Source organism: Sinocyclocheilus rhinocerous, unplaced genomic scaffold (genome assembly GCF_001515625.1).
Source record: "Sinocyclocheilus rhinocerous isolate Xijiao unplaced genomic scaffold, SAMN03320098_v1.1 scaffold304, whole genome shotgun sequence".
In the NCBI taxonomy this organism is placed as follows: Eukaryota; Metazoa; Chordata; class Actinopteri; order Cypriniformes; family Cyprinidae; genus Sinocyclocheilus; species Sinocyclocheilus rhinocerous.
In genome coordinates this window covers 2,308,495-2,332,763 of record NW_015659941.1, presented here as the reverse complement: position 1 = coordinate 2,332,763, position 24,269 = coordinate 2,308,495, and the positions used below count along the sequence as shown (strand labels likewise).

General features: G+C 36.9%; 2 protein-coding genes across 2 annotated transcripts in view; one reads left to right on the top strand and one right to left on the bottom strand.

Annotated features, from left to right (window-relative positions):
- cdh23 (cadherin-related 23) overlaps positions 1-24,269 on the top strand; it is a 265,137-nt gene that overhangs the window by 228,569 nt on the left and 12,299 nt on the right. The window contains 16 exon segments of the mRNA XM_016533594.1: positions 973-1,200; positions 14,074-14,295; positions 15,578-15,697; positions 15,779-15,959; positions 16,090-16,223; positions 17,705-17,914; positions 18,008-18,115; positions 18,193-18,295; positions 19,230-19,355; positions 19,980-20,183; positions 21,058-21,498; positions 21,837-21,971; positions 22,716-22,940; positions 23,081-23,250; positions 23,913-24,050; positions 24,132-24,251. Of these exon segments, the coding sequence (XP_016389080.1) occupies positions 973-1,200; positions 14,074-14,295; positions 15,578-15,697; positions 15,779-15,959; positions 16,090-16,223; positions 17,705-17,914; positions 18,008-18,115; positions 18,193-18,295; positions 19,230-19,355; positions 19,980-20,183; positions 21,058-21,498; positions 21,837-21,971; positions 22,716-22,940; positions 23,081-23,250; positions 23,913-24,050; positions 24,132-24,251 (2,865 nt within the window).
- Positions 1,900-12,545, bottom strand: vsir (V-set immunoregulatory receptor). The gene is made up of 6 exons (XM_016533595.1): positions 12,290-12,545; positions 7,043-7,417; positions 6,895-6,957; positions 5,480-5,605; positions 5,107-5,292; positions 1,900-3,332 (listed from the first exon to the last, which is right to left on the bottom strand). Exons 1-6 carry the CDS (start codon positions 12,342-12,344, stop codon positions 3,298-3,300), a joined length of 840 nt encoding a protein of 279 aa, XP_016389081.1. The 5' UTR covers positions 12,345-12,545; the 3' UTR covers positions 1,900-3,297.

The window sequence follows — 24,269 nt, the reverse complement described above, 5'->3', positions numbered from 1 at the left end:
CATATAATTAAAGTCTACTGTGTTTCACAGTCAACACATATGGTTTTTTGGCTTGGTTTAAAGGGAAAGAGCACTTTTAGATAAAGAAGGCAATAATAGATGGCACTCGATTTCAATGCAAAAGAAAAGGCAGTAGAGCTGTCTATTTCTGTCAATGGTAAGTTTGTGATAACGTAAGAAAAGTAGTTTAAATGTTTTGCCACTTGCTTGAGCAACTTAATATATAAATCTAGAAGTAAATGCAAAATTAAAATGCATTGAATAATGTGTTGCTTATATTTATTGTGTTTAAACATGTCTGTGAAAGATTGTATTACTGTACTGTGTAAAAAAAGAATTGCAATGCTGAAAAAGCATTTTCAGTTACAATGATAATGGATAAATGTGTTTGTGGTAAACAGCCACGGATCAGTAGCGGACTCCTGTGTGAAAGCTGCTTCCCCTCTCACAAGAAGACACCCAAGAGGGGAATTCCCCCCGTTTTCAAAAATGAAATTCAGGCCCTGAATAAATGTCTAAAAAAATTCTGACTGGAGTATCACTATAAATAGTTATAAATGATAAAAAGAAGGCTTTAAAAAGATCGGTATCGGCAGATACTGCGTTCTGTGATCAGAGATCGGTAATCGGCCTCAAAAACCCTGATCGGAGCACCCCTATGTAGAATAGAATAGAATAGAATAGAATGTAGGGATGTACTAGGATGTAGGGTGGGAACAAATAAATATAAGTTTATTGCACATATTTTTATTGCACAGTGGGGAGATCATTTAACTGTTCATGAGGTAGATTGCCTGGGGAAGAAACAAAGAATGAAAGAAAGAAATATAATCAGAATAAAACCTGGTTAGTTTATTGGCAAAAAAGTAGACAAAAATTTCGAAAAATTGACCCTTATGACTGGTTTTGTGGTCCAGGGTCACATATATGAAATATGACTGAAATAACACTGGGTATATCTGTGTGTTTTAGAATGTGGGTGGTGGTACGTCGGTCCTGCGTGTCATAGCAACAGATCGTGACATCGGACCCAATGCCATGCTGTCGTACTACATCACCGGTGGGAACCAAGACCTGACCTTCAGAATGGACCGTATGACGGGAGAGATAGTGACCCGTCCGTCACCTCCTGACAGAGAAAAACAGCAGCAGTACACACTCACTGTGACTGTGGAAGATGATGGAATGGCGCCTTTATCAGTAAGTGTTTGTGTGTTGGCAGTCTGTTTTTTCTTTGTAATTTATCATCAAAATAATCTCCACTTCTAATTTATTCACCAAGGCCACATGGGTGAAGAAAAGTAATATATTAGCCTACATCTCAAGATCCAGTCAGATCCCAGTGGATTCAATAAAATCCCACCCGTACATTAATACATCATAAGTTTTTCCTTGATCTTTTCTTTTTTGACTCTAAATATAAGATACTACATTTACTCTTTAAAAAGCCTGTCTGAACAACTAAATGGCAAAAACAGGAAACCACAACCTGCCTTATTTCTGAAACAGGAAGTTGCACACTTAAGAGCTCGTTGATTCCTGTTGTGAACCTCACAGCGGTCTGGGTTTCATCAAGTGTGACTTTTGGGCCTCTAGTATCTGTATCCACTTTCTAAAACCTAATCTAATAGATGCTGAGTGCTCAAAAAGCTACAGACTGAAACTACATTTTAGGGATAGGTTGACTTTCAAATAACTCCACTTAAACAGAGAAGATACCCTAACTTGAACAACAGCTTCATCCTAGTTAAAGTGTTTATTTTTTAGCAGAAGTTGGGTAAGTTCCTGATAAAGGTTTAGAGGCCCCGTCACCCATCGGTTGACTGTCTGCTGTCTCAGACGCTTCCGTGTGATTTAAGAGATTATTTGTTGCATAAACACGGCACAAGGACTCTCAGCTCTCACCACAACTTTTTATTTGTTTGTATTTTTATAAAACAAGATATAAGCAATTGGTTTTCTATTGTATCGGCAGTTGTGTCACAGCATTGCCACTGGAGCTACATATACGGTATTAACTTTGTACAGGCACATGTGCAACTTCAAATGTACAAATTGGTTCAATGGCATATTTATTTGCAATATTTGCAATCATTCACCTACAAACCATCCATTCATACACAAAGCAAAGTTTTGGCATTCTTTATGGCAGTGGATTTAAATTCTTAAGCTTCCTGAAAACGTTTACCAGCTCTTTGCTTCTTCTTTTTTTTTTTTTTTTTTTTTGATGGAAAATAATGTAAACACACACACACATATAAGATAAAAATTCAATACAAAATAGATAGCCCTCAGGCCCCTTAAAGCCACAAATGACATTGGAGATGCAAGAGAGTGGCATTGTGTTTGATTGTCACCGATGTAACATTTACCACAAAAAAAATCTGCACTCATTCTGACAGAATGCATCATAAAGCTACATACATCATAAAAGCACCACACTCAGCGCAAGAGGGTTTTAAATCGCCCATTGTTTCTCAGCAGGTCTGACGGTGAGTGTACTGAGAACATCCCTTTTCCACCGAAACGTGCCGGTGCTGGTCTCAATCTGGGCCCGTTTCATAAAGACACTGTATTATTGATTATTTCACATTTTAAAACAAATAGAGTCATTTGCGTCTTCATTCGGCTCTCAAGTGGTTCTGAGATCTGCAGATTTTCCAGCCAAGCACCTCATCTGGGACCAGCACTGGCACCATTTCAGTGATAAAAGTGATAACTGAGTACTTTGGCACTGACATACTGAGTATGGAGGAAATACCTATTGAGATGGGTAAAACAGGAGTGAAGAATGAGGTATTAATACATCCTGACCTCTAGAAGAGAGCGGATGAACTGATTGTTTCATTGAGAAAGGAGGTGAGGATGGGGATAGACAGATTACAGACGAAAGAAAGAGAGTAAAACAGTCTTTTAAGTGCAACCACAGTGTGACTGACACACGAAGCACGTGATGAACAGAAATGTGTGCAAACAGCTTAGCTGAAATCAATTTTTCAACTCAAATGCCACAAAAGAAAATCTTTGGATCCTCTTCGTGAAATCGTGCTCTCCTAGTGCCCTAACTTGTGAAATAGTGCGATTTTCCTTCTTGGGAAACCCATTTAAGGACAGTCAGCAGATAGACACAGACATCACCAGATAAGGGGTCCCACCGTAATAGCAGAGAGTTCAGTTCTCATTTTTTGGGGTGGGTCTCTCCTCATCATCTTTGCAGAAGACAGGAAGAACAGAGGCATGATGATGTGGAGGAGATGGAAGAAGCACTCGATGTTCCTGGGGTGAGCGGGACACGTTTTAGTCCATTAAGTTGGGAGACTCAGGGATGGGTTCTGGAAAAATAATAGTACAATTATTATCTTATAATGTTTTAGACTAAAGCCATAATTTAGTTTAGTTACCATTTTTCTTTGATCTATATAATTAACAAGTGTTTTTGCTGCTGCACCTTTAAGACTTAGAAGTGAAGTAAATGCCCTCTGATTTGATTGTGTACTCTTTACATATGAAATATGTGCTGTTGCCAGACTGTGTGGGCGGCAAAAATGTCAACAATTCTGTGTTTTTCTGTCAATATGGGGTGCTGTGTGTACATTGAGGAAAAAAAATTAACTTAAATGATTTTAGCAAATGGCTGCAATATAACAAAGAGTGAAAAATTTAAGGGGGTCTGAATACTTTCCGTACCCACTGTAAATGTGCCATTTTAAATGTTTTTGCAGTGTCAGTGAATGGTCTGAATGGGATGGTGTGGGAGCTTTGCATTATGAATAGTAGTGTACTGGTGTGTGTTTACATAGTAATTTTAGATCTTCCATAAGTATTTTCCATTTATGCATGTGGCGATGCAACTTACATTGCATTCAAGGTATACATTAAATCAATTTTTTTCATTCTTTCGGAACTGAATGCATGATTTCGACATTGTTTGAGCTGCAGGAAAGTTACGTTTATTATGCAATTTATCTCAAAATAGCAAGGAAAACTCTCTTTCCTATGATATTTTAAGGTCTTTAAGTCATCATGAAATGAGAATTTACCCCATTTACTCTCCTAATACATATTTCTGGGCTTATTAAGAACATTTTACCCCAAATTCTCATGATCAAAATCATAATATTAATCATAATCAACATTTAGAATAATGAAAATTGGTAAATAAATACTGTACATAATCTTGGATGCATTTTGATGAAAAATGTACTTTATTATCATAATGTCGCAATTCAAAACAAATCTTACATATCTTTTCAAATCGTATCATTTTTTTCATTATGAAAACTTTACTTTTTTTATATTATTCTAAAAAATGTGTGTGTTTTCGTAATCTATCAAAATACAATAACTTGGTTGGTTACAACTTTCCTTTTCAGCTGACTGCCCATTTTTTATGATCCAATCAGTTACTAAAGGTTAAGTCCCACCCTATATTTTATCAGTGATAATCTTGTTTTGCTTCAGTATAAGTCACATTAAGTAGGTAAAATGGTTTGCAAGCTTGTTTAACATTGACATTAACGTGTCTGTGTGGGAATACAGATCTGTCTGTGTATGTGCCAATAGGTCATGTATAATGAAGAAACACACATGAAAGTAGGCACGCATGCACACACACGTTCTCGGTTTCTCAGAATCCAGTTTGCCGTCAGAGAAGCAGAAATGAGTGTTGTGAAATGAGGGAGAAAAGGGGAAATTGACATTCTGTAGATTCCGCTGAGTTAAAGGTTAAAGTAGAGGAGGCGTTTGTCTGTGTATGTGCGGAGACTGAGCTGGACCTCATAGCGTTCGCCTACACACGAGACTCTGGGTTTTGTTTGATTGTGTGCAGATTTGCATGCGTGTTAATTTTTAATAGAAACTGTGTGTACATCCTACGCCTACCATGAGGAAGAAAAAAATATCTGTCTGATGTCTGCGCATTTGTTTAAAATTGTGTATGTACCATTATTGTGTGTGTATCTGTGTGTGTAGAGCTTCCCCAGATGTTTCTTGTCACCTGCATAGCAGTGACAAGCTTTAGCAATCTAGCTGGAGTTGGATTACAGGTGTGTGTGTGTGTGTGTGTGTGTGTGTGCGTGCGTGCGTGCGTGTGCGTGTGAGTCATACCCTGTGCTGGGAAGAACAATTCTCCTTGTATGTTTGGAGACAATGGAGTTCCGGGATCCGACAGGAGGTGGCGTCCTGTTTCAGAGGACTGCCTCATTATTTGGGATACAGTCCGGGGTTTAGGCTGTGGAGAATCGCCCAAAAACACTGGGTTCTCATGGGCCTGTGCTTCACTAGAGAGAGAGAGTGAGATTATAAATTTATAAATATCCCAAAATCAAAAGTTGCTAATAATAAATAATATTGTGCATAAAATAAAACATATATATAAAATATTTAGCCTAATTTTAGGACTAATACTATTTTTGCTTTGTGAAATTCATTAACATAGAGAGAGAGAGTGTGTGTGTGTGTGTGTGTGTGTGTGTGTGTGTGTGTGTGTACTCACGTCTGTGTCGCTCTACTGTTTGTCTTTGTCTATAAACCAGCATCAGTATGAGCGGGAGGCACAGAATGAAAGCGACACAGGCTGCGATAGCCAGACCTTCAGCCACCGAGTCTGAAAAAGAAAAAAAACAGAGACGTTACTGGTGGAAAAGAGAAAAGAATCAGTAGTGAAGTCACACTTAAAAATGCTTGATTGCTGTTGCACTAGATGCCAATTTGCATATATTACTGTATATAGAAAAACTAGCACAAGCACATCTTTCAACCAAAATATTTGATAAGATGTTGGCTTTTAAAGAAAGAAACAATATATTTAAGGTCACATTTACTAAACAGTCATTTCATTTTGTGTGCCATGTTGAAGTGCAAAAACTTCACTAAATACTCAGTCTTGAAATTGCATTTAGGTATTTAAATTAAAGGGATATTTCACCCAAAACTGAAAATGTTGTCAACATTACTCACACTCAAGTTGTTCCAAACCTCTATGAGTTACTGCTGCTGAACACAAAAGAAGATATTTTGAAGAATGTGGGTAACCAAACACTTTCTGGTCCACATTGACTTCATAGTATTTTTTTTCCATACTATGGAAGTCAATGGGGTCCAACAACTTTTTGGTTACTCGCGTTCTTCAAAATATCTTATTTTGTGTTCAGCAGAAGAAAGAAGCTCTTAAAGGTTTGGGTGAGTAAATGATGACAGAATTTGTATTTTTGGGTGAATTATCCCTTTAAGTCATAATTATGTTTTTTACATCGTCAAACAGGGTCATTATATATGTCTTATTCCCAAAACTCTCATTGAATGAACTTTCATTGAACAAAAGTGGAAGCTAGTTCTCAGAAAACCTGTAGCATCATTCAATTACAGATGCCACTTTGATTGTCAACATTACTCACACTCAAGTTGGTCCAAACCTCTATGAGTTACTGCTGCTGAACACAAAAGAAGATATTTTGAAGAATGTGGGTAACCAAAAACTTTCTGGTCCTCATTGACTTCCATAGTTTTTTTTTTCCATACTATGGAAGTCAATGGGGTCCAACAACTTTTTGGTTACTCGCGTTCTTCAAAATATCATATTTTGTGTTCAGCAGAAGAAAGAAGCTCTTAAAGGTTTGGGTGAGTAAATGATGACAGAATTTGTATTTTTGGGTGAATTATCCCTTTAAGTCATAATTATGTTTTTTACCACCGTCAAACAGGGTCATTATATGTCTTATTCCCAAAACTCTCATTGAATGAACTTTCATTGAACAAAAGTGGAAGCTAGTTCTCAGAAAACCTGTAGCATCATTCAATTACAGATGCCACTTTGACAGACTTTCTAAAGTGTGATTTACATGTTTTATTACTTTTTAGAGCCATTGTATTATATGTGTGTGGTGTTAAACATACCATCTGAAGGACTGTGAGACCACTCTGAACACTTCAGACTGCCGTTGCGAGTATGTCCCATCGCTGTGGAAATGTGACACGTTAAGATCACACAAGAACAGAGGGGATACATAGACGTCACACCTGACCTCTCTCCTCGCTCACTTACATGGCACCACATTCAGGTAGATGAAGTCACGGGCCCCCTGCTCCACCTTTTGCTTGTTATATTCCAGAAGCAGACAGCAGTATTTGCCCTGGTCCCTGTGCTTGATGTTCTGCAAGAAGATGGAAAAAGACTTGTTGCCTTTGCCTCTGTATTCCACTCCCAGTGTGCGGTTGGAGTGACTGGACCCGCGAGGATGTGCGCCTTTGTGGCAGTGCTCCTGCGAGCGAGCTGTGAAGAGCCAGGTGTTCCACAACTTGTCCTCCGAATGAGCCTTGGCTCCAGACTGAAGACACGTCATAGTGACATTGGCCCCTTCAGGACACTCGTAGACCCGATGGGGCACAGAGACACTGAAAGAGTGACGCTCACAGCTCACTGGAGAGACAGAGAGAGAAAACAGTGATTTTATTTTAAAATAAATAAATAAATACTTTTTATATTAAATGTGTATGATGTTTTGGATCTTAAAAGTATTTTTTCATGCCCAGCTTAATTAGTACAGACAACTATACATCTGTTGTAAGTTGATTTCCCCCCAAAATGCAAAACACATGGAAAATATTTAAATTTGAAATTCTGAATTTGACTATTCATTTTGAATTTAAAGGCAACCTTTCTTTGTTTGTTTGTTTGTTTGTTTAATGTCAGAACAGGCAGAGACATACAGCAATATCTGTGGATTTCTTGAGCTTAACTGCTTAGTTCCTCACAGAAAGTGTGTATTTGGTACTTGTAACGTGTGAAGTTCAGCACTTTAGAGTAAGCTGACCACATGTGCAGCAGTATCTGTGGCTAGACTTTAGCGCTTGCCTTTATTTAAAAAAATGTCAGTGTGAAAAATCAGTGTGAAAATTTGAGTCACGCATTTAAAAAGTGTCACTGAACAAGTAAGTAATTTATTTATTTTTAATTATTTATCATTTTAATGATTTCAAATCAATGTACAGTATCCACTTGTGAAATGAAATCAGTAGTGTATGACTGAACAAATTATTTGTTAGACATTAAGATATTATATATTTTTTTAATGATTTATAATTATTTCTAATCAGTCAATGCTTTATATGTGTATGTGTATGTATGTATATATATATATATATATATATATATATATATATATATATAATATTTACACATATATAATCAATTATTTATTATTTATTTTAAATCAACAAAGGTCTTATGAAATGCTTGCTTGAAATCTGTGCTTTTTAACTCCATTCACATCAGTAGTTTAAGAGTTGCTTGCATGTATAATAAAATTGTATACTAGACTACTATAACAATAATTAAAGAAATTTGAAAACAAGCTTTTGTGAAACTCGGATGTGCTCTGTGGAAGAAAAGCATTTCCACCACATGAACAAACAACAGCAGGTGTCAGACTTCAGTCCTCTGCTGTTATTGTTTCTTATATCCATAACAGTGTGTGTGTGTGTGTGTGTGTGTAGAAGGGTGGCACACCGAGTGCATTGTTTATCCCTATTGTATCCTGTAATAGACAAAACAGACCTACACCCTAATCACACATACAAACCCTGTGAACCAGAGCTGAATGTTTATCAACCAGACAGATGAAATGGGAAAGACCCAGATTTCTCATGAATGGATAAATATTTCCTATATTTATGAATGACTGACCTAGATATTGACTGCTTGAATGCATGTCTGCCTGTCAGTCTGTGCCGCCCTCTACTATCATTGACTTTAAAGAAACATGTGTAGTTGACCTTAATGTGTGTAAACGGTTCTTTATTTAAGATGCCCTGAGTGACTTAAATGTATATAGCTTAAATCTATGGACATGCATGTGTGTCAGGAAGAGCAATAGAAAACGGCGTCTTTGTGATAAAGTGCACTCAGGGCGGTGTGTCCGTTCCTGTCTCTCACAGACACAATACAGTTCGAACCCCTCCTGCCCTATATTATTCCTTATAAACCTCATCCGCTCTCATATTCCCAATCAGCATTCATAATTATCCGGTCCAAGGCTCCATTTTCCACCCCGTGAGATCCTGTGCTGGGAATCCGCTCTGGCAGCTGCCAGGGGTTCAGCACGTCTTTGTTGTGAGTGACTGGATGAAATACTACCCTGCACTCTTGTTTGAGTTTGGGGTCGGGATTGGATCAAAGGCATGTTAGAAAGTGTTTTGGAGGCAGAGCCAATCCAAACTGTTGCTAAAAGAATAAAAGCCACTGATCTGTTCAAGAAAGGTTCAAAACAACGTAAGCAGCACAATTCAGATTTAATGTTGACTGATAAGTAACATAACTTGAATTGAGCCCAGAACATTCTCAGACTCATCTGACAGAGAGAAATAATAATGAAACGTTCCCTGCTTGAGGGCATCTGTCTGCAAATGTGTTTATCTGTGACGTCAACAAAAAAGCATCTGTGTCACAGAATTTACATGGACATCAGAATCCACCCTGCACTTCGTTATTGATATTTGAAGAATGACTTCTAGATACATATTACTGATATTAGGAGAATCACATTTGCATGCCACTGTGTCCAGAATGTGCTTCATTTTATAGAAAGAATGTCTATGAACCATTACACAACCACTGAAACCCCTTAAAATATATTTTTCCACATTACAAAGAAAATAAATGGTGATTTATGCTGCCAAGATCCAAAAGGACACCAATAAAATATAGTCTTCATTTTATGCAATAGTTTTAAGTTGTACACTGATCAGGACTTCTCTAAAATTGTTCACCTGATAAATGCCAAACCTGCTGTGATGCATCTAAAGCCACTTGTTTGAAAATGAACTGAAATGACATTTGAGAGTTTTTTTGAGGGGAGATTATCAGTAAATTTCAAACTATTCCTCACACTGTCAAGCTTCAAGAAGCAACCTAAAGGATCATAAAAAAAGTCCAGGTTCTCTGAAGCCATATGATATATTGTGAACTACTTTTACGATATTTTTTGCTGTTTTTTGTCCTTTTTGAAGCTTGACAGTATGCATGTATATATGAAAAAGAGCAACTCAGACATTGAGCTTCATGGAAGACAACAATACAGGGGGTCACGAGAAGTGCATTTTTGTATTTGTGTCAACTGTTGCCCCCTCCTACATGTTATTCTCATTTCTCACTATCGCTGTTTGTGTAAGAGCCTCCTTAAAAGGTGTTAATGAAAGCCATAGGGGTCTAATAACCTCCTTCCCATCTGCAGACAAAGCATGACTCTGAGGGACTGTCCCGTTTCAACTGAAACCTCCTGCAGATCAGTATCTGCCCTCCTTCAACTTCATGTATTGTTTTAGTGATCGACTATTTTACATTTCCAGAAGCCAAATCATTTATATCTTTGTGGATTTTCTGTGATGATTTGTATTTGAAATTATGAGCGTTTTTAAAACGCTCTGCGGTCTACCAATCTTAAGCGTTTACAACAGTAAGCAATAGTAATGTTTCCTTTAGCAAGCAACACTAATGCTCATCGTTGCATCATCCTTCCTCCCTTACGTTATTTTTCTCTTAGTTCTCAATTAATCATTTTCTCCTCTTCATATTTTTGGACTGTGGATGTAGCCTCTCATGGGGAATTACAAACTCAGGGGGTCAGGAATGTAATCCTGGTGCAATATCCATGGTCTCATTCCATCTGGGATCCTTTCTGCCTGTCTCCCTGTCTCTCTCCAATAAATATATGCTCTGTATCTCTGTTTCAAACACATCTTGTCTTCTCATGCCTGGTTAGGATGAAACCACCAGGCTTTTTGAGAAAGATCACTTGTCCTCACTCATGGAATCGATACCCCCTGGTTTTGAGAACTGACCTGACGATTACTCTGCTTTAACAGCTTCTCTCTTGAAACAAGCCACCACACACATCCTGCCACTTCCTGAAGGTCCACATCTCACACTGTCTAGCTCTAGACCAACCACACTAAAACTGGCAAAAATCAAAAGGCTTATTAGCTAAATGATGAACCAGCCATAGTCTATGGATTAATGGCTTCATCTGCAAACTGACGCTGGGTAAACTGAGCTGAAACATTGAATATTTGTATATACAGCCTTATATACCATTAGTTTTGGCAAACAGAGGCTTTAATGTAATTGTACTCTTACATTTTTTTGGGCTTCTCTGATTGGCTTGTGTAAATAAGGAAGTATCCGATTAAAGCTGATGTATAAACAAGATAGAAATGCTACATTAATAACACAAATTGTTCAGTCTTTTCATCGTCATCGACTATTTTTGTAAAAACTCACGAGGTTTGACGGAACCACGTCACTCATTGTTTAAATATATGATTTGGGGTCTGCGTTTTTCTTTTCAACTTTTTTAACGTCAGTTAAATTCGGGGCAAGACGACACATCGTGATTATAGCGTTTAATAATGGTAAAATATGTATAGGAGACGTTAAAAACACTGGTTTTGCGTAATTAAATTAAGAATACTGCTGTTGACCGAACTTATGTAGCTAATGAATATTAATTAGACACGCCGACTATATTAATATTCACAAGCTAAATCTTCAACATGATTCGCTAGCTGTCTAACGCGCACTAACGTTTAAGCCAATCAGCTAGGCTTATTAGATAACCTCATTTTATTAATTAATATTTATGAATCAAGCTGTCATCACAACAGCATTATAATAATACCTCTACGCTCGAGAAAAGCGTAAAATTAGCGACTGGATACACCAAAACATTGAGGTTCTTGTCGGTATGATTTCTCCAAATATGTACGTATTGACCAAAATTATATGGCTTTAAACCACAACAGAAAATTAAAAGGAGCAGCTGAACTAAATGTGAGGAAAGCAGCGTGTTGAAGAATAGTGTAAAGTAATATAAGCAGAGCAGTAATATTATACACAATCGATCACGAACTATGACAGAGACGGTCTTTTTGTAGAGTTGAGTGATGGTTTCAGGCCAAAAATTGAGAGGACGAAAAGTTGTTTTTCAGTTTTAAAACAAGCTGACACACGCCCATCAGTCTTGAGGACGTTCTACAAGTAAACAAATGTCAGAATCAGTGTCGTTCACGCAGAACGCGCTCGGAACGCAACGGCATTTAAAAAAAAACGCAGGGGTTTTGAGACGCGCTTGTAAAACGTGAGCCACGATATTAAAACGCTTGCAAAAGGTGCAAAACGCGACTGACAGCCAAATACGTCAGTATGACGCATATCTACACAGGCCAGTTATTAAAAAACAGCTCAAGAGCGCGTTCTGTAAGACTAGTCTAGAAATAAAGTCCAGAGTAGATTTACCTTGAACCGCAGATAAGAGATGAAAGCAGAGCAACAGAGCGCAAAATACATCCATCAGTCCTGATCTCCTGTAAACGTTCACGAAACTGTTGAAATGTCTTCAGTTTATGTCCAAAGTCCTCTACAGTTTCTCCAGCTGTGGTGACAGAAATCTTATGCAGTCTTCCTCTTATTCCCGTGTATTGTGACCTGAGCTGCTCTGTGGGCTCTTACAGTAAGTTACTTCTCAGAATCATATCAGAAGTAAAGCAGTGAAACAAGATTACCTAGTTCACTTATTAGTCTATTTCCCTCCTCCCTCCAAAGCTCTCACTCCTCCCACTACACTACACTGCAACTTCATCTTGCTTTTTTCTTTAGGCTAATAATAGGTCATCTACTTATATAATGACATATATAAAAGAATAAAAAAAAGATTTTGGCTTTGAAGTGTGAAGTTTGAAGCATTTTTTAAATTTTAAATAATGTTTTATCTGATGCCTTATTGTTTTAAAACATACTTTAATTATTATCATTATCATTTTCATGGTTTGTTTGTTTGTTTATTTATTTATTTTGGTAATATTTAGTAATATAATGAAAGAAAAAAGGTACATCTACTTATATACTGACATGTAAAAGAATGAAATATAACTGATGATTTGGTTTTTGAAGTGATTTTTTAAAAATAATGTTTTATCAATTATCTATTTAAATTGAATTATAATAATTATTGTAAAATATAATTTACATTTATTTGTTTATTTTTAGTAATATGTGGGCTAGTTAGGCCTATATAATTAATTAATTGATATATTTTATTGTAATTATTATTATTAATAATAATACTTATTATTATTATTATATTTACTCCACATTTCCTTTTTTCTAAGTTTCTGGACATTTATTTTTCTGCAATAAAAATTTGTATAAGTATTAACATAGTAATTTTAATGATAATAATGCTAATTAATGTTAATTATAATAATGATAATAAATTTGTTTTTCCACTATCCTGCAGATAAAGTTTTAATAATTTAATTAGACTTTAGTACAGATATTAATTAATATTTGAAACATGTTGTGTTTATAATAACACACATATTTTTTTCTGATAATATAAATAAAAATGTAAAATTGCTTTTATATTTTAGGGTGGCTGTCCCCCTCAGGGTTTTTTATCAGCAGACAAAGATCAGTTTTATACAGACTTTGGATGATAAGATATTGACTATAAGATGTTCCTCTTGAGACCATATTTCGAATTTTTGTCATAGTTGGCCAAATTTTGGTTCCAGCACTTATGAGAACTGCTTGAGTGAACTTTGAGGGGATCTGATACCTGTCGATAGCCTCAGACACCAGAGAAAATGCACACATCAGTAAACTCCTGCCATCATGCACGCAGGCCATCAGGTTATGCAAATAACATTCAAACTTGCTACACTAGTTCACCATAATACCACAAGATAAAGGTTACTCCACATGCATAGTCTGTTCAGAAGAAAACATGCAAATACTCATCCAAAGGCCATAAACATTGCCCTACTAACTAGACATGCAGCATGTTCACAGATCAGTAACAGATTCTGTAACATATGATTGATTGATTGATTGATTTAAATGAAATAGTATGATTAAAGTTAATTTTTTTTCAATGCATTGACACTCTTCCCACATTTTTTAAGGGGAATTTTTTTATTAGTTTATGCATACGGTATATCTGTCCTGTTGGATTTCCCTAGTTATTACTGTAAAATATTACAAGTATTTCACGTTTTATTGTTTGTCATCCGTTTCCACAGACGTCCACCACCATTTGGGTCCGTATAATTGATGAAAACGACAACGCGCCTGAGTTTCCGGAGGAAGAGTATGTGACGGAGCTCAGAGAGGGGCCAAACACAGTAGGAGCCATTATCGCAACGGTTACTGCGATCGACCCGGATGAAGAACTCAACGGAACCATCCGTTATGCCATCTCCAAGGGCAACCTGGCCCAGACGTTCCAGATCAATAGCATAACGGTGAGGGGGTCCGAGAGTGACAGACACGAACCCAGGATTGGTTTAGAGACACTGAAGTGTTTATTGTCATTATATAGATATTTTATTTTTCTCAATTGTGTTTGTACAACAGGTAACCTTTTAACTTTTATTTGAATGCTCCCCTAATATTCAGATCAGTAGTCAGTAAGTATTTATCAACTGCTCTTAAACTGTTTCCTCAAATCCTAAATATGGTGTTATAACCTTGATGCACATACTGTTTCAGTTGTTATTTATGTATTATTACTTACCATATGTGACCCTGGACCACAAAACCAGTCATAAGGGTAAATTTTGTGAAATATACACCATCTGAATAAATAAGCTTTACATTGATTGTTAGGATAGGACAATATTTGGCCGAGATACAACTATTTGAAACTCTGGAATCTGAGGGTGCAAAAAAATCTAAATATTGAGAAAATCGCCTTTAAAGCTGTCCAAATGAAGTTCTTAGCAATGCATATTACTAATAGAAAATTAAGTTTTGATATATGCTACTTATGACTGGTTTTGTGGTCCAGGGTCACATGTGTAGTTTTAAAGAACTGCATTATTATTTTAACCCAACCAGTCATTTTTAAATTTCAATACTTAGAGTTTGCATAGATTACATTCATAACCAATTTGCATAACGAGTCAACACAGTTGATTATTTGTAGTTTTCCTATAAATGTAAACAATGAAATAGTGACAAATACTGAATGCAAAACTTTTTGTGGTCAAAAATAGTATGTTTCTCGCAGTCAGTAAGATTTTTGAAATTTTTCTAAAAGAAGTCTCTTATGCTTACCAAGGCTGCATTAATTAGTTCAAAAAAACATTAAAAACCGTAATATTGTGAAACATTATTGCAATTTAAAATAACACTTCCCAGTTTGAATATATTTAAACTGTAATTTATGCAATGTTGAATTTTCGGCATCAGTCTTCAGTGTCACATGATCCTTCAGAAATCATTCTAATATGGTGATTTGCATTACTTATGTTGAAAACTTTTTACATTTTTTTTTTTTTTTGAAATTGTGATATAACATCCTTTGATGAAAAGAAAGGTTAAATGAACAGCATTTATTTGAAATAGAAATCTTTTGTAACATTTTAAATGTCTTTACTGATCAATTTAATGCATCCTTGCTGAATAAAAGTATATTTTTAAAAATGTTCAAAAGAGACGTGATAGTTCACAAAAGACTTCCTGAGAATGATTCATATACTCCACTGCTGTGCGTGTTCAAATTGTGTTTGTGTGTGTTCACAGGGTCAGATTGTGGTCATTAAGGAGCTGGATTATGAGATCAGTAATGGTCATTATGTGCTGACAGTCACAGCTACAGATCAGTGTCCTATACCTCAGTTCAGACTGACCTCCAGCACCACAGTGAGTTCATATCTGCTACACACACATATACAATCCTCATGATTCCTTTATATCACACTCACACACTGTCCTGTACCGCAGGTCCTGGTGAATGTGGTAGATGTGAACGATAACGCACCCATCTTCCCGAGACCATTTGAGGGTCCGTTTGAAATCACAGAGGGGCAGCCAGGCCCACGTGTGTGGACCGTTAAAGCCACGGACGCCGACTCGGGATCCAACGGAAAAGTGGAGTACAGCATCACTGCAGGCGACCTGAAAAGTGTGTGTGTGTGTGTGATAGACAGCTGATTCGGATTCGATCAGAAAAATGATTAGTGTTTTTTGTCTGCCTTTAAAAATGTGTTGTTCCTGTCTATCTGTCTCTGTTTCTTTCTGTCTCTCTTTCCCAGATGAGTTTGTAATTTCATCTGTTGAGGGAGAGTTAAGAGTGAGGAGAGATGTAGAGCTGGACAGAGAAACTATCGCCTATTACAACATCACCATTACTGCCAAAGATCTGGGAACGCCAGCGCTCAGCTCTACGGTGAACACCCCCACACACATTCAGTTCATATTCTTCTACTATGCACAAAATTATGAACTGATGGGAAAGTACATGCTTTTGAGTATGTGGAAAGACAATGTGCCATTATTGGGACATACTAAATTGCACTGTGACACCACAAACCTCTTTGTTGTGTACACTTTGCATTTGTAGATAAGCATCAAGCTAAATGAATTACATTGGTATTTGTTATTACTAAAATTCATTATTATTATTTTAGTTTGATGTTCATATAGTTAAAAACATCATCTTTTGTCTTTAGAGCTTTACATTTGATCTAAATAGAACTGAAAATTGAAATTGAAACTGAAAAGTCTGAAATTTAATTAGATATATGAGCTGTGTGTTTCAAAATGAGGTGGCATTGGGTTCTTTTGCACAAGAGGTACTTTTGCAAAATAATTAGTTCTCTGAGAAGCTTGATTCACCGTAAATGCTGCTCTCCACAGACTCATCTCTGCATCTGCTCTGAATTTGGGTCACTTAAACATGCATTTGGGAATGCAACATATGCCAGCCATCTTCCTTGTAATCTTACTTGAAATGAGAAGTGCTTAAATTCCATCTGTTGTGCCTCCCTGTAGTACACCAAAATAAAAGTTAGATGGTTTTAACATTTGAAAATTAAGAAATTAAAAGTCATAAATATTAGTGTTATAAAATAAAGTTATTATTATATTTTTTTCCTAAATAATCGATCTGTTATTTTACAGTGCAATAGCAATATTTCTTTTCTCTTTTTTAATGCAAATGAACACGGCAAACGTGGAGCTTAAAAAATTGAATTAAATCAACAAATAGTTACTTTTTTTATCAGAAAGATTACAGTTAGATTTTCCCCCAATTCTATTGGCCTCTTTTTGTCCATTCTTCGCCACAGTAGAAAACATTGTAAGAAAATGCTTCAAATCTATAAAGCATGTATGGTTTACAGTTGTAAAATTAAAATATTATTATAATATTTTTCTTAAATCCTCAAATTGTATTTGTATACAGTATACAGTAAAATATTACCATAGCAATATTTTTTTCATATTTTATTTTATTTTATATTATTATTATTATTATTTTCTACTCATATTGATGTATAATCACAAAACATTTTTGGCCAAATTGTGAAACCCTACAAACAAACACAGCAAACCTGGAACTTTAAAAAAAAGTATAAGTGCAATTTAAATTTGTATCAGAAAGAACACAATTACATTTTTTCCTTAAATCCCCATTTTTCCATTCCTTTTCCGTTCTTCGGCACAGTAGAAAACATTGAAAGAAAATGCTTCAAATCTATAAATGATGCATGAATACACACTTTAAAAAAAAGGAAATGGAATGTTTCAAGCCACATTAATTCATTTATTTAATACTTTTTTTAGTATGATTTAAATGCAAATTCGTATTCACTGAATCACTTAAATATTTCCCATAATTCATTTGGTGGTTTTGTTTTTCTCTGTCAGGTGGTAGTGGGCATTCAGGTGTTGGACATTAATGATAACGACCCCGTCCTGCTCAACTTACCCTATAACACCAGCGTGAGCGAGGGAGCACCGGTCCACACCTCCATCACTCAAGTGCGGGCACAAGACTCGGACAGCGGCCGCAACGCTCTCCTCACGTACAGCATCACGGCCGGCAACAATGATGGATCATTCTACATTAATGAGACCGTAAGAGACAGAGGGATATAGGGAAGAAAAGAATAACGTAAAGACGTAAATAATAATGTACGAGTGAACAGACCAATGTTATCTTCTCTCCAGTCAGGTGTGGTTCAGGTGAACAGGCCGCTGGACAGAGAGAGAGTGGCTGAATACAGCCTCACCATCACCGTCAAAGACAACCCAGACAACCCTCGCATCGCACGCAGGGTAAATAACACAGCATTTCCAGCTTTCACAGCACCATCAGGTGAACACTCTCATGAGACTCTTTTCTCTCTGCTCAGGACTCAGAGTTGTTGGTGGTGACAGTGCTGGATGTGAATGACAACAGGCCCATCTTCACCCAGTCCAGCTACAGGGGCGAGATCAGTGAAAACTCACCCACAGGTTCTCGTTAACCACATCCTGATTCTCAGAAATGAAAATTGTGTAGAGATTCTCTCTTCAAAGAAAGGGCAGAGAAGAAAAGCTTTTTTCTTCTGCGTTGATTGCCTTTGTCATGACAAATCTTTTAAAACACAAGTTTGTTGCACTATTAAAACACTGGGCAACTTTCAGAACTCAGAACAAAAATACCATTTATTAACCAAATTTGCAAAAGTGGCTTCTTCTAACGTTTCTGACATTTGATGTTAACACTTGATCATCGCTCACATAATGCAAATCTGTAACCCATAAGTAGGCACAAGTCTTAAAGGTTAAAAATCGACAAGTCAGATTACATTTTTATAGCACTTTAAACGGTACAAATTGTCATTATTCAGCTTAATGTTGATTCAATTCAGTTCAATAACAGTGATGATGTTGCAAAGTGCATCAATTATAAAACAAATTCAATTCAGCAATAAGCAGGTCTACAGAAGATAATCATTATTCAGTTCAGGTCAATGTTGATTCATTTCTGAAGTAAAACTGTCGACGTTGCAGTTCATCAGTTATTAAATTAATTTGATTCAGGAATAAGGCAGCTCTACAGAAGACAATAATAGCATTATAGTGTCATTCAAGTTTTGTTCTCATCTGAGTGCAGTCAAATCAGTAACCCCAGTAAACCCCAACTGAGCAAGATAAAGGCAACAGTAGCAAGGCTTAAATGGCTCCTCTGGCTTAAATGGTGGTTAACGGTGTGATTCGGGATTTCAGGTGGCATCACAAGTATGACATTATTCAATAATCATGAAAGTAAGCATGAAAAACTAGATTATGACTCTCTTGGGCAGCTGAAGTTGGATGAACAGTGATGGTTATGACTCATTTAACATGAGATCAAAGCTGAACCTCTGAAGCCAAATCTCTGAACCTCTCTCTGTCTGTCCATCAGGCACCACTGTGTTGATTCTAAACGGCCCAGTTCTAGCAGAGGACAAAGACATCGGGGAGAATGCAGTGGTGAGGTATCGTCTTCTGGGAACCAGAGTGGACCTCTTCTCCATAGACTCCCGCACAGGTCTGACGTTCAGCACAGATGCTATGGGTTATGTCTGTTTTGTTTTCATGTTTTCCAAAATTGAAGGCCTCAGGACGTTTTAATGAAGATATGTTGATATCTTCAAGAGATGATATCAAGAGGCTAATATTCAGTTTGACTGCTCACCTTGATGTAGTTTTTTTCTGTAAGTGCAGTCCATTATTTTATTTTATGCCACCAAATGGAAATGGAAAAATAAAAACAGATTTCCTAAACATTCCCCATCTGCTATTGGTTGAAAAACAGATAAACTCAAGCCATTTGTAAAGCCAGTATTGCTATGTCAGGTTGGTTGGGATGCTCAATAATAGAGTTTGCACTATTTAGTTTACTTATAGTTGTCTTTGTATATTAAATTAAGAAAGTATTTTAACATGAAATGAATTTAACCTTTCAAAGTTGGTTATAAATTTGTATTTTTTCCAATGATTAAATGGTCTTAAATTGAATTCCTTTAAACATGCAGATACTTTTATATCTGTGGTATCAGTTATACAAGATAACAGTCCTCCTACCTTTCATACACCCACAGAGTTTCTCGTAATCAAGCACTACTCCCGCTCATGACACGTTCTCTTTCACACCCCCTCTCTCTGTCTCTAGGGGTGGTATCAGTGCGTGGGGGTGCTGTGCTGGACCGGGAGGCTTTCTCTGTGCCACGGGTGGAGCTGTTTCTGCTTGGGGAGGATGTGGGAGGTTTAAACAGCACCGTTCCACTCACTATCACCATCCTCGACATAAACGACAACCCACCTGTCTTCAATCCATCCAGTTTCACTGTACACCTGCCAGAAAACAGCCCCACAGGTGAGAGAGACAGATGATACAGGTGGATGAACTGGTAGAAAAACTAGTTTACTCTGGTTTGTTGGGAGTGTGTTGTTGTTGTTATAAATTAATATTTATTAATTAATAATTAATATTGATAATAATAATAATAATGCTATTCGTGACTTAGTATTTTTTAAGTATTTTTGATTATTTTGTATACGATTATTTATTTACAAATGTATTACTTTTTAATGTATATACAGTATGTGACCCTGGACCACAAAACCAGTCATAAATAGCACAGGTATATTTGTAGCAATAGCCAAAAATACATTGTATGGGTCAAAATTATAGATTTTTCTTTTATGCCAAAAATCATTAGGATATTAAGTAAAGATCATGTTCCATGAAGATATTTTGTACATTTCCTACTGTAAATATATTAAAACTTAATTTTTGATTAGTAATATGCATTGCTAAGAACTTCATTTGGACAACTTTAAAGGCGATTTTCTCAATATTTTGATTTTTTTGCACCCTCAGATTCCAGATTTTCAAATAGTTGTATCTCGGCCAAATATTATCCTATCCTAACAAACCATACATCAATGGAAAGCTTATTTATTTTCAGCTTTTTAGCTTTAATATGATGTATAAATCTCAATTTCGGAAAATTGACCCTTATGACTGGTTTTGTGGTCCAGGGTCACATATGTTTCTAAATTTAAATAAAGCTGAAATAAAATAAAATTAAGTGAAATATAAATGCAAATATTGCATGAAAAACAAAAATGAGAAATACTTAGAAATACAAACCAAAATCATTGGATTCATTTAAATGCTAAAATTACTAAAACTAAAAATGTATACATAGATAGTGTGTTTTATGTATTATTGTGTGTATTTCCAGGTGTGGTAGTAACGCAGCTCTCGGCGAGTGATGTTGATGCAGGCTCTAACGGTTGGCTGCAGTATCGCTTAGACAGCGGCGCTCAGGACCGTTTCATCGTTGATGCTCTCTCTGGTGCCGTTGTGGTTGGTAATGCTACGCTGGACCGAGAGGAGCGTAGCTCGTACCGTCTAGTTGTCATATCAACTGACCGAGGCACACCCCCTCTCTCGGGAACGGCGACGTTAACTGTCGTTCTGGACGATGTCAATGACTCCCGTCCTCGTTTCATAAGGCCTGTGCAGACCATCAGCGTTAACGAGTCAACACCGCCAGGAGAGGTCATAGCTACGCTCACCGCTGAGGACCCTGATCTACGACCTCGCCTGGAGTATTACATCATCTCTGTGGAAGCAAAGGATGATGGGAATAATCCAGTGGATGGGCTGCAGCAGTCATTTGCCACATAGTGAGGTAGATATGTGGGGGCGTGTTAGAACGAGCCGTTTTAGGGGGGCGTGGCAGAGTCTTAACTTTGATAAAGAATATCTCTTTGGTTTTGAGACTTTAGTCTTTGCAACTTCAGGGATCTTATCTATGCACAATCAGCTTGTAACACTCCAAAAAGAAAAGAAAACTTGAAATCGCATCATATGACCCCTTTAAGAGACGTCACATGTAGCTCTTCATTTGGAATTCAGCAACTAAACATTTTTATTAAAAATCTATTTTCTATGGAGAAAATGAATGTGATTTTAACTTCCGAGAACCATGTTGTGCTGTGTTGTGTTGATATTTGTGTCCATCTTTATTCTCAGGTGCTGTTTTTGTACGAAACCCCTTGAACCGAGAGCTGGTTGCCACTTTTGAGATCATTGTATCAGTGCATGACAACGCCAGTGATATTATTGACATGTCCGTCAGTGTACCCAACGGTAAGAAAGATCTTTCTGTCAACTTGCTTACTTTCTGTCTTTCTCTCCCTCCTGTTTTAATTTTTTAATCTATTTAATTTGCTCACCCTCAGGTCATCCAAGATGTAGATGAGTTTGTTCACTGGAGCAGATTTGGAGAAATTTTGCATTTAAATAACCAATGGAACCTCTGCTGTGAATGGGTGCCGTCAGAATGAGAGTCCAAACAGCTGATAAAAACATCACAATAATCCACACCACTCCATGTCTCGTGAAGCAAGAAGCTGGTTTATTGCAAATATGCTTGTGGCTAATTAGCATTACTTGTGGATTATTGTGATGTTTTGAGCAGCTTTTCGAACTCTCATTCTGACGGCACCCATTCACTACAGAGAATCCATTGGTGAGCAAGTGATGTAATGCTAAATATCTCCAAATCTGTTCAGATAGAGAAACAAACTCATTTACATCTACAACTATTACTTTAAGATTGATCACATTGCAGTCTATTGAAAAGACCAGTATGTGATCAGGGTGCTGGTAACTAGTGGGACACTATGTCCACACCAGGCTTATTAGCAAGCTTGACCAGCAAAGTTAAGCAGGTTTGCCAGAAACCATGCTGGTGACCAACTTCCAGTTTGTCAGGTTTTCATTCCTATGATTGCCAATCTTGACCAGCACTAAACCAGCGTGAGGGGGAAATTTGATTTATTTTCCTATTTCCGGGAAATGAACTAATTGAAATGTAATTTCTGTCCACAGCCAAACTGACCATCAACGTGCTGGATGTGAATGACAACGCTCCTCGTTTTCGTCCTTTCGGGGTTGCGAACTTCTCTGAGAGGATTCTGGAGGGTGCCGTGCCTGGTACCACACTGCTGTCGGTGACGGCTGTGGATCCTGATAAAGGACCCAACGGTCAGATCATCTATCAGCTCCTACACCTGCCCCGTGGAGACTACATAAGACTTGAAGACCCATCTATAGGTTAAACACATAAACACATTCGCATTTCTATTGGCTTTAACCATAAACCCTAAGAAACTGAAGCTTGAAAAATGGGTCTTGCCGATTTAATTTTATCTCTAATCTGCATGGTGCATGTTTTTCAAAATCACTATCCACAGGTAAAATTGTGGCCAATCGGACGGTGGATTATGAACAAGTGCAGTGGTTAAACTTCACGGTGCGTGCTCAGGATCACGGCTCACCTCCTCGCTTTGCTGAACTTCCTGTCTATCTGCGGATTGTTGATGTCAACGACAACAACCCAGTCTTTCAACAACCTTTATATCAGGTAAATCAGTACAAACCAGAGAAGCAGGGTACTGTGAAGATTGAATGATTTTCTTTCCTGCTCAATTCAGGAAGTATTTTAATTCTGATAGAGGATATTACAGATATGAAGCTCATGCAGTGGGATCAAAGTTTGACACTTTGTCAACTGCTTCTGTGTTGCTTTTCGCTTATTTAATGCAAAATCTTAATGACTAATTATAGTAACTACGAATTTTAAGTATGGCCAGTGATTATATGATTATTTAGTTAGAAGTCTTTATGCGTTTTCTAATACCTTTTACTTGTCACAGTTTTGAAAATGTGGGATTTAAAATATTTTCAATGTTGCTATAGGATTTTCAGTTTCCACAAAAAAAACTAAACATTAAGCAGCACAACATTGATAATAATAAGAACTGTTTCTTGAGAACCAAATCAGCATATTTGAATGATTTCTGAACGATCATGTGACACTAAAGACTAGAGTATTGATGCTGGAAATTCAGCTTTGCATCACAGGAATAAATACAATTTTAAAATATATTCAAATAGAAAACTTTTTTTAAAAATTTTAATAATATTTCACACAGTATCACAGTTTCTTTTTTTTAAATCAAGCGTTGGTGCACATAAAGTAAGAGACTTTTAAACCGAAGATTTTGTGTATGTTTGTGTGTGCAGAAGTCTATTTTTGAGGATGTTGCACTCGGCACTATTATTGTAAGCGTGAGTGCGACAGATGCAGACTCTGGCCTGTTCTCTGTCATTGAATACGGTCTAGTGGATGGAGAGGGCAAGTTCGGCATCACACCCACTACGGTGAGTGTGTTTGGTGTGAAAACAAAACAAAGACAATAACAAATGCCATTTATGTTCATTTTTAATGTCTTATGTTATCAGGGTGACATCTACATCCTGTCTGCCCTGGACAGAGAGACCAAGGACCGTTACACACTCACAGCCTACGCCAGGGACAACCCTGGAGGCAGCCCCAACAACCGCAGGGAAAACTCTGTGCAGGTACATGCAATGTGTGGA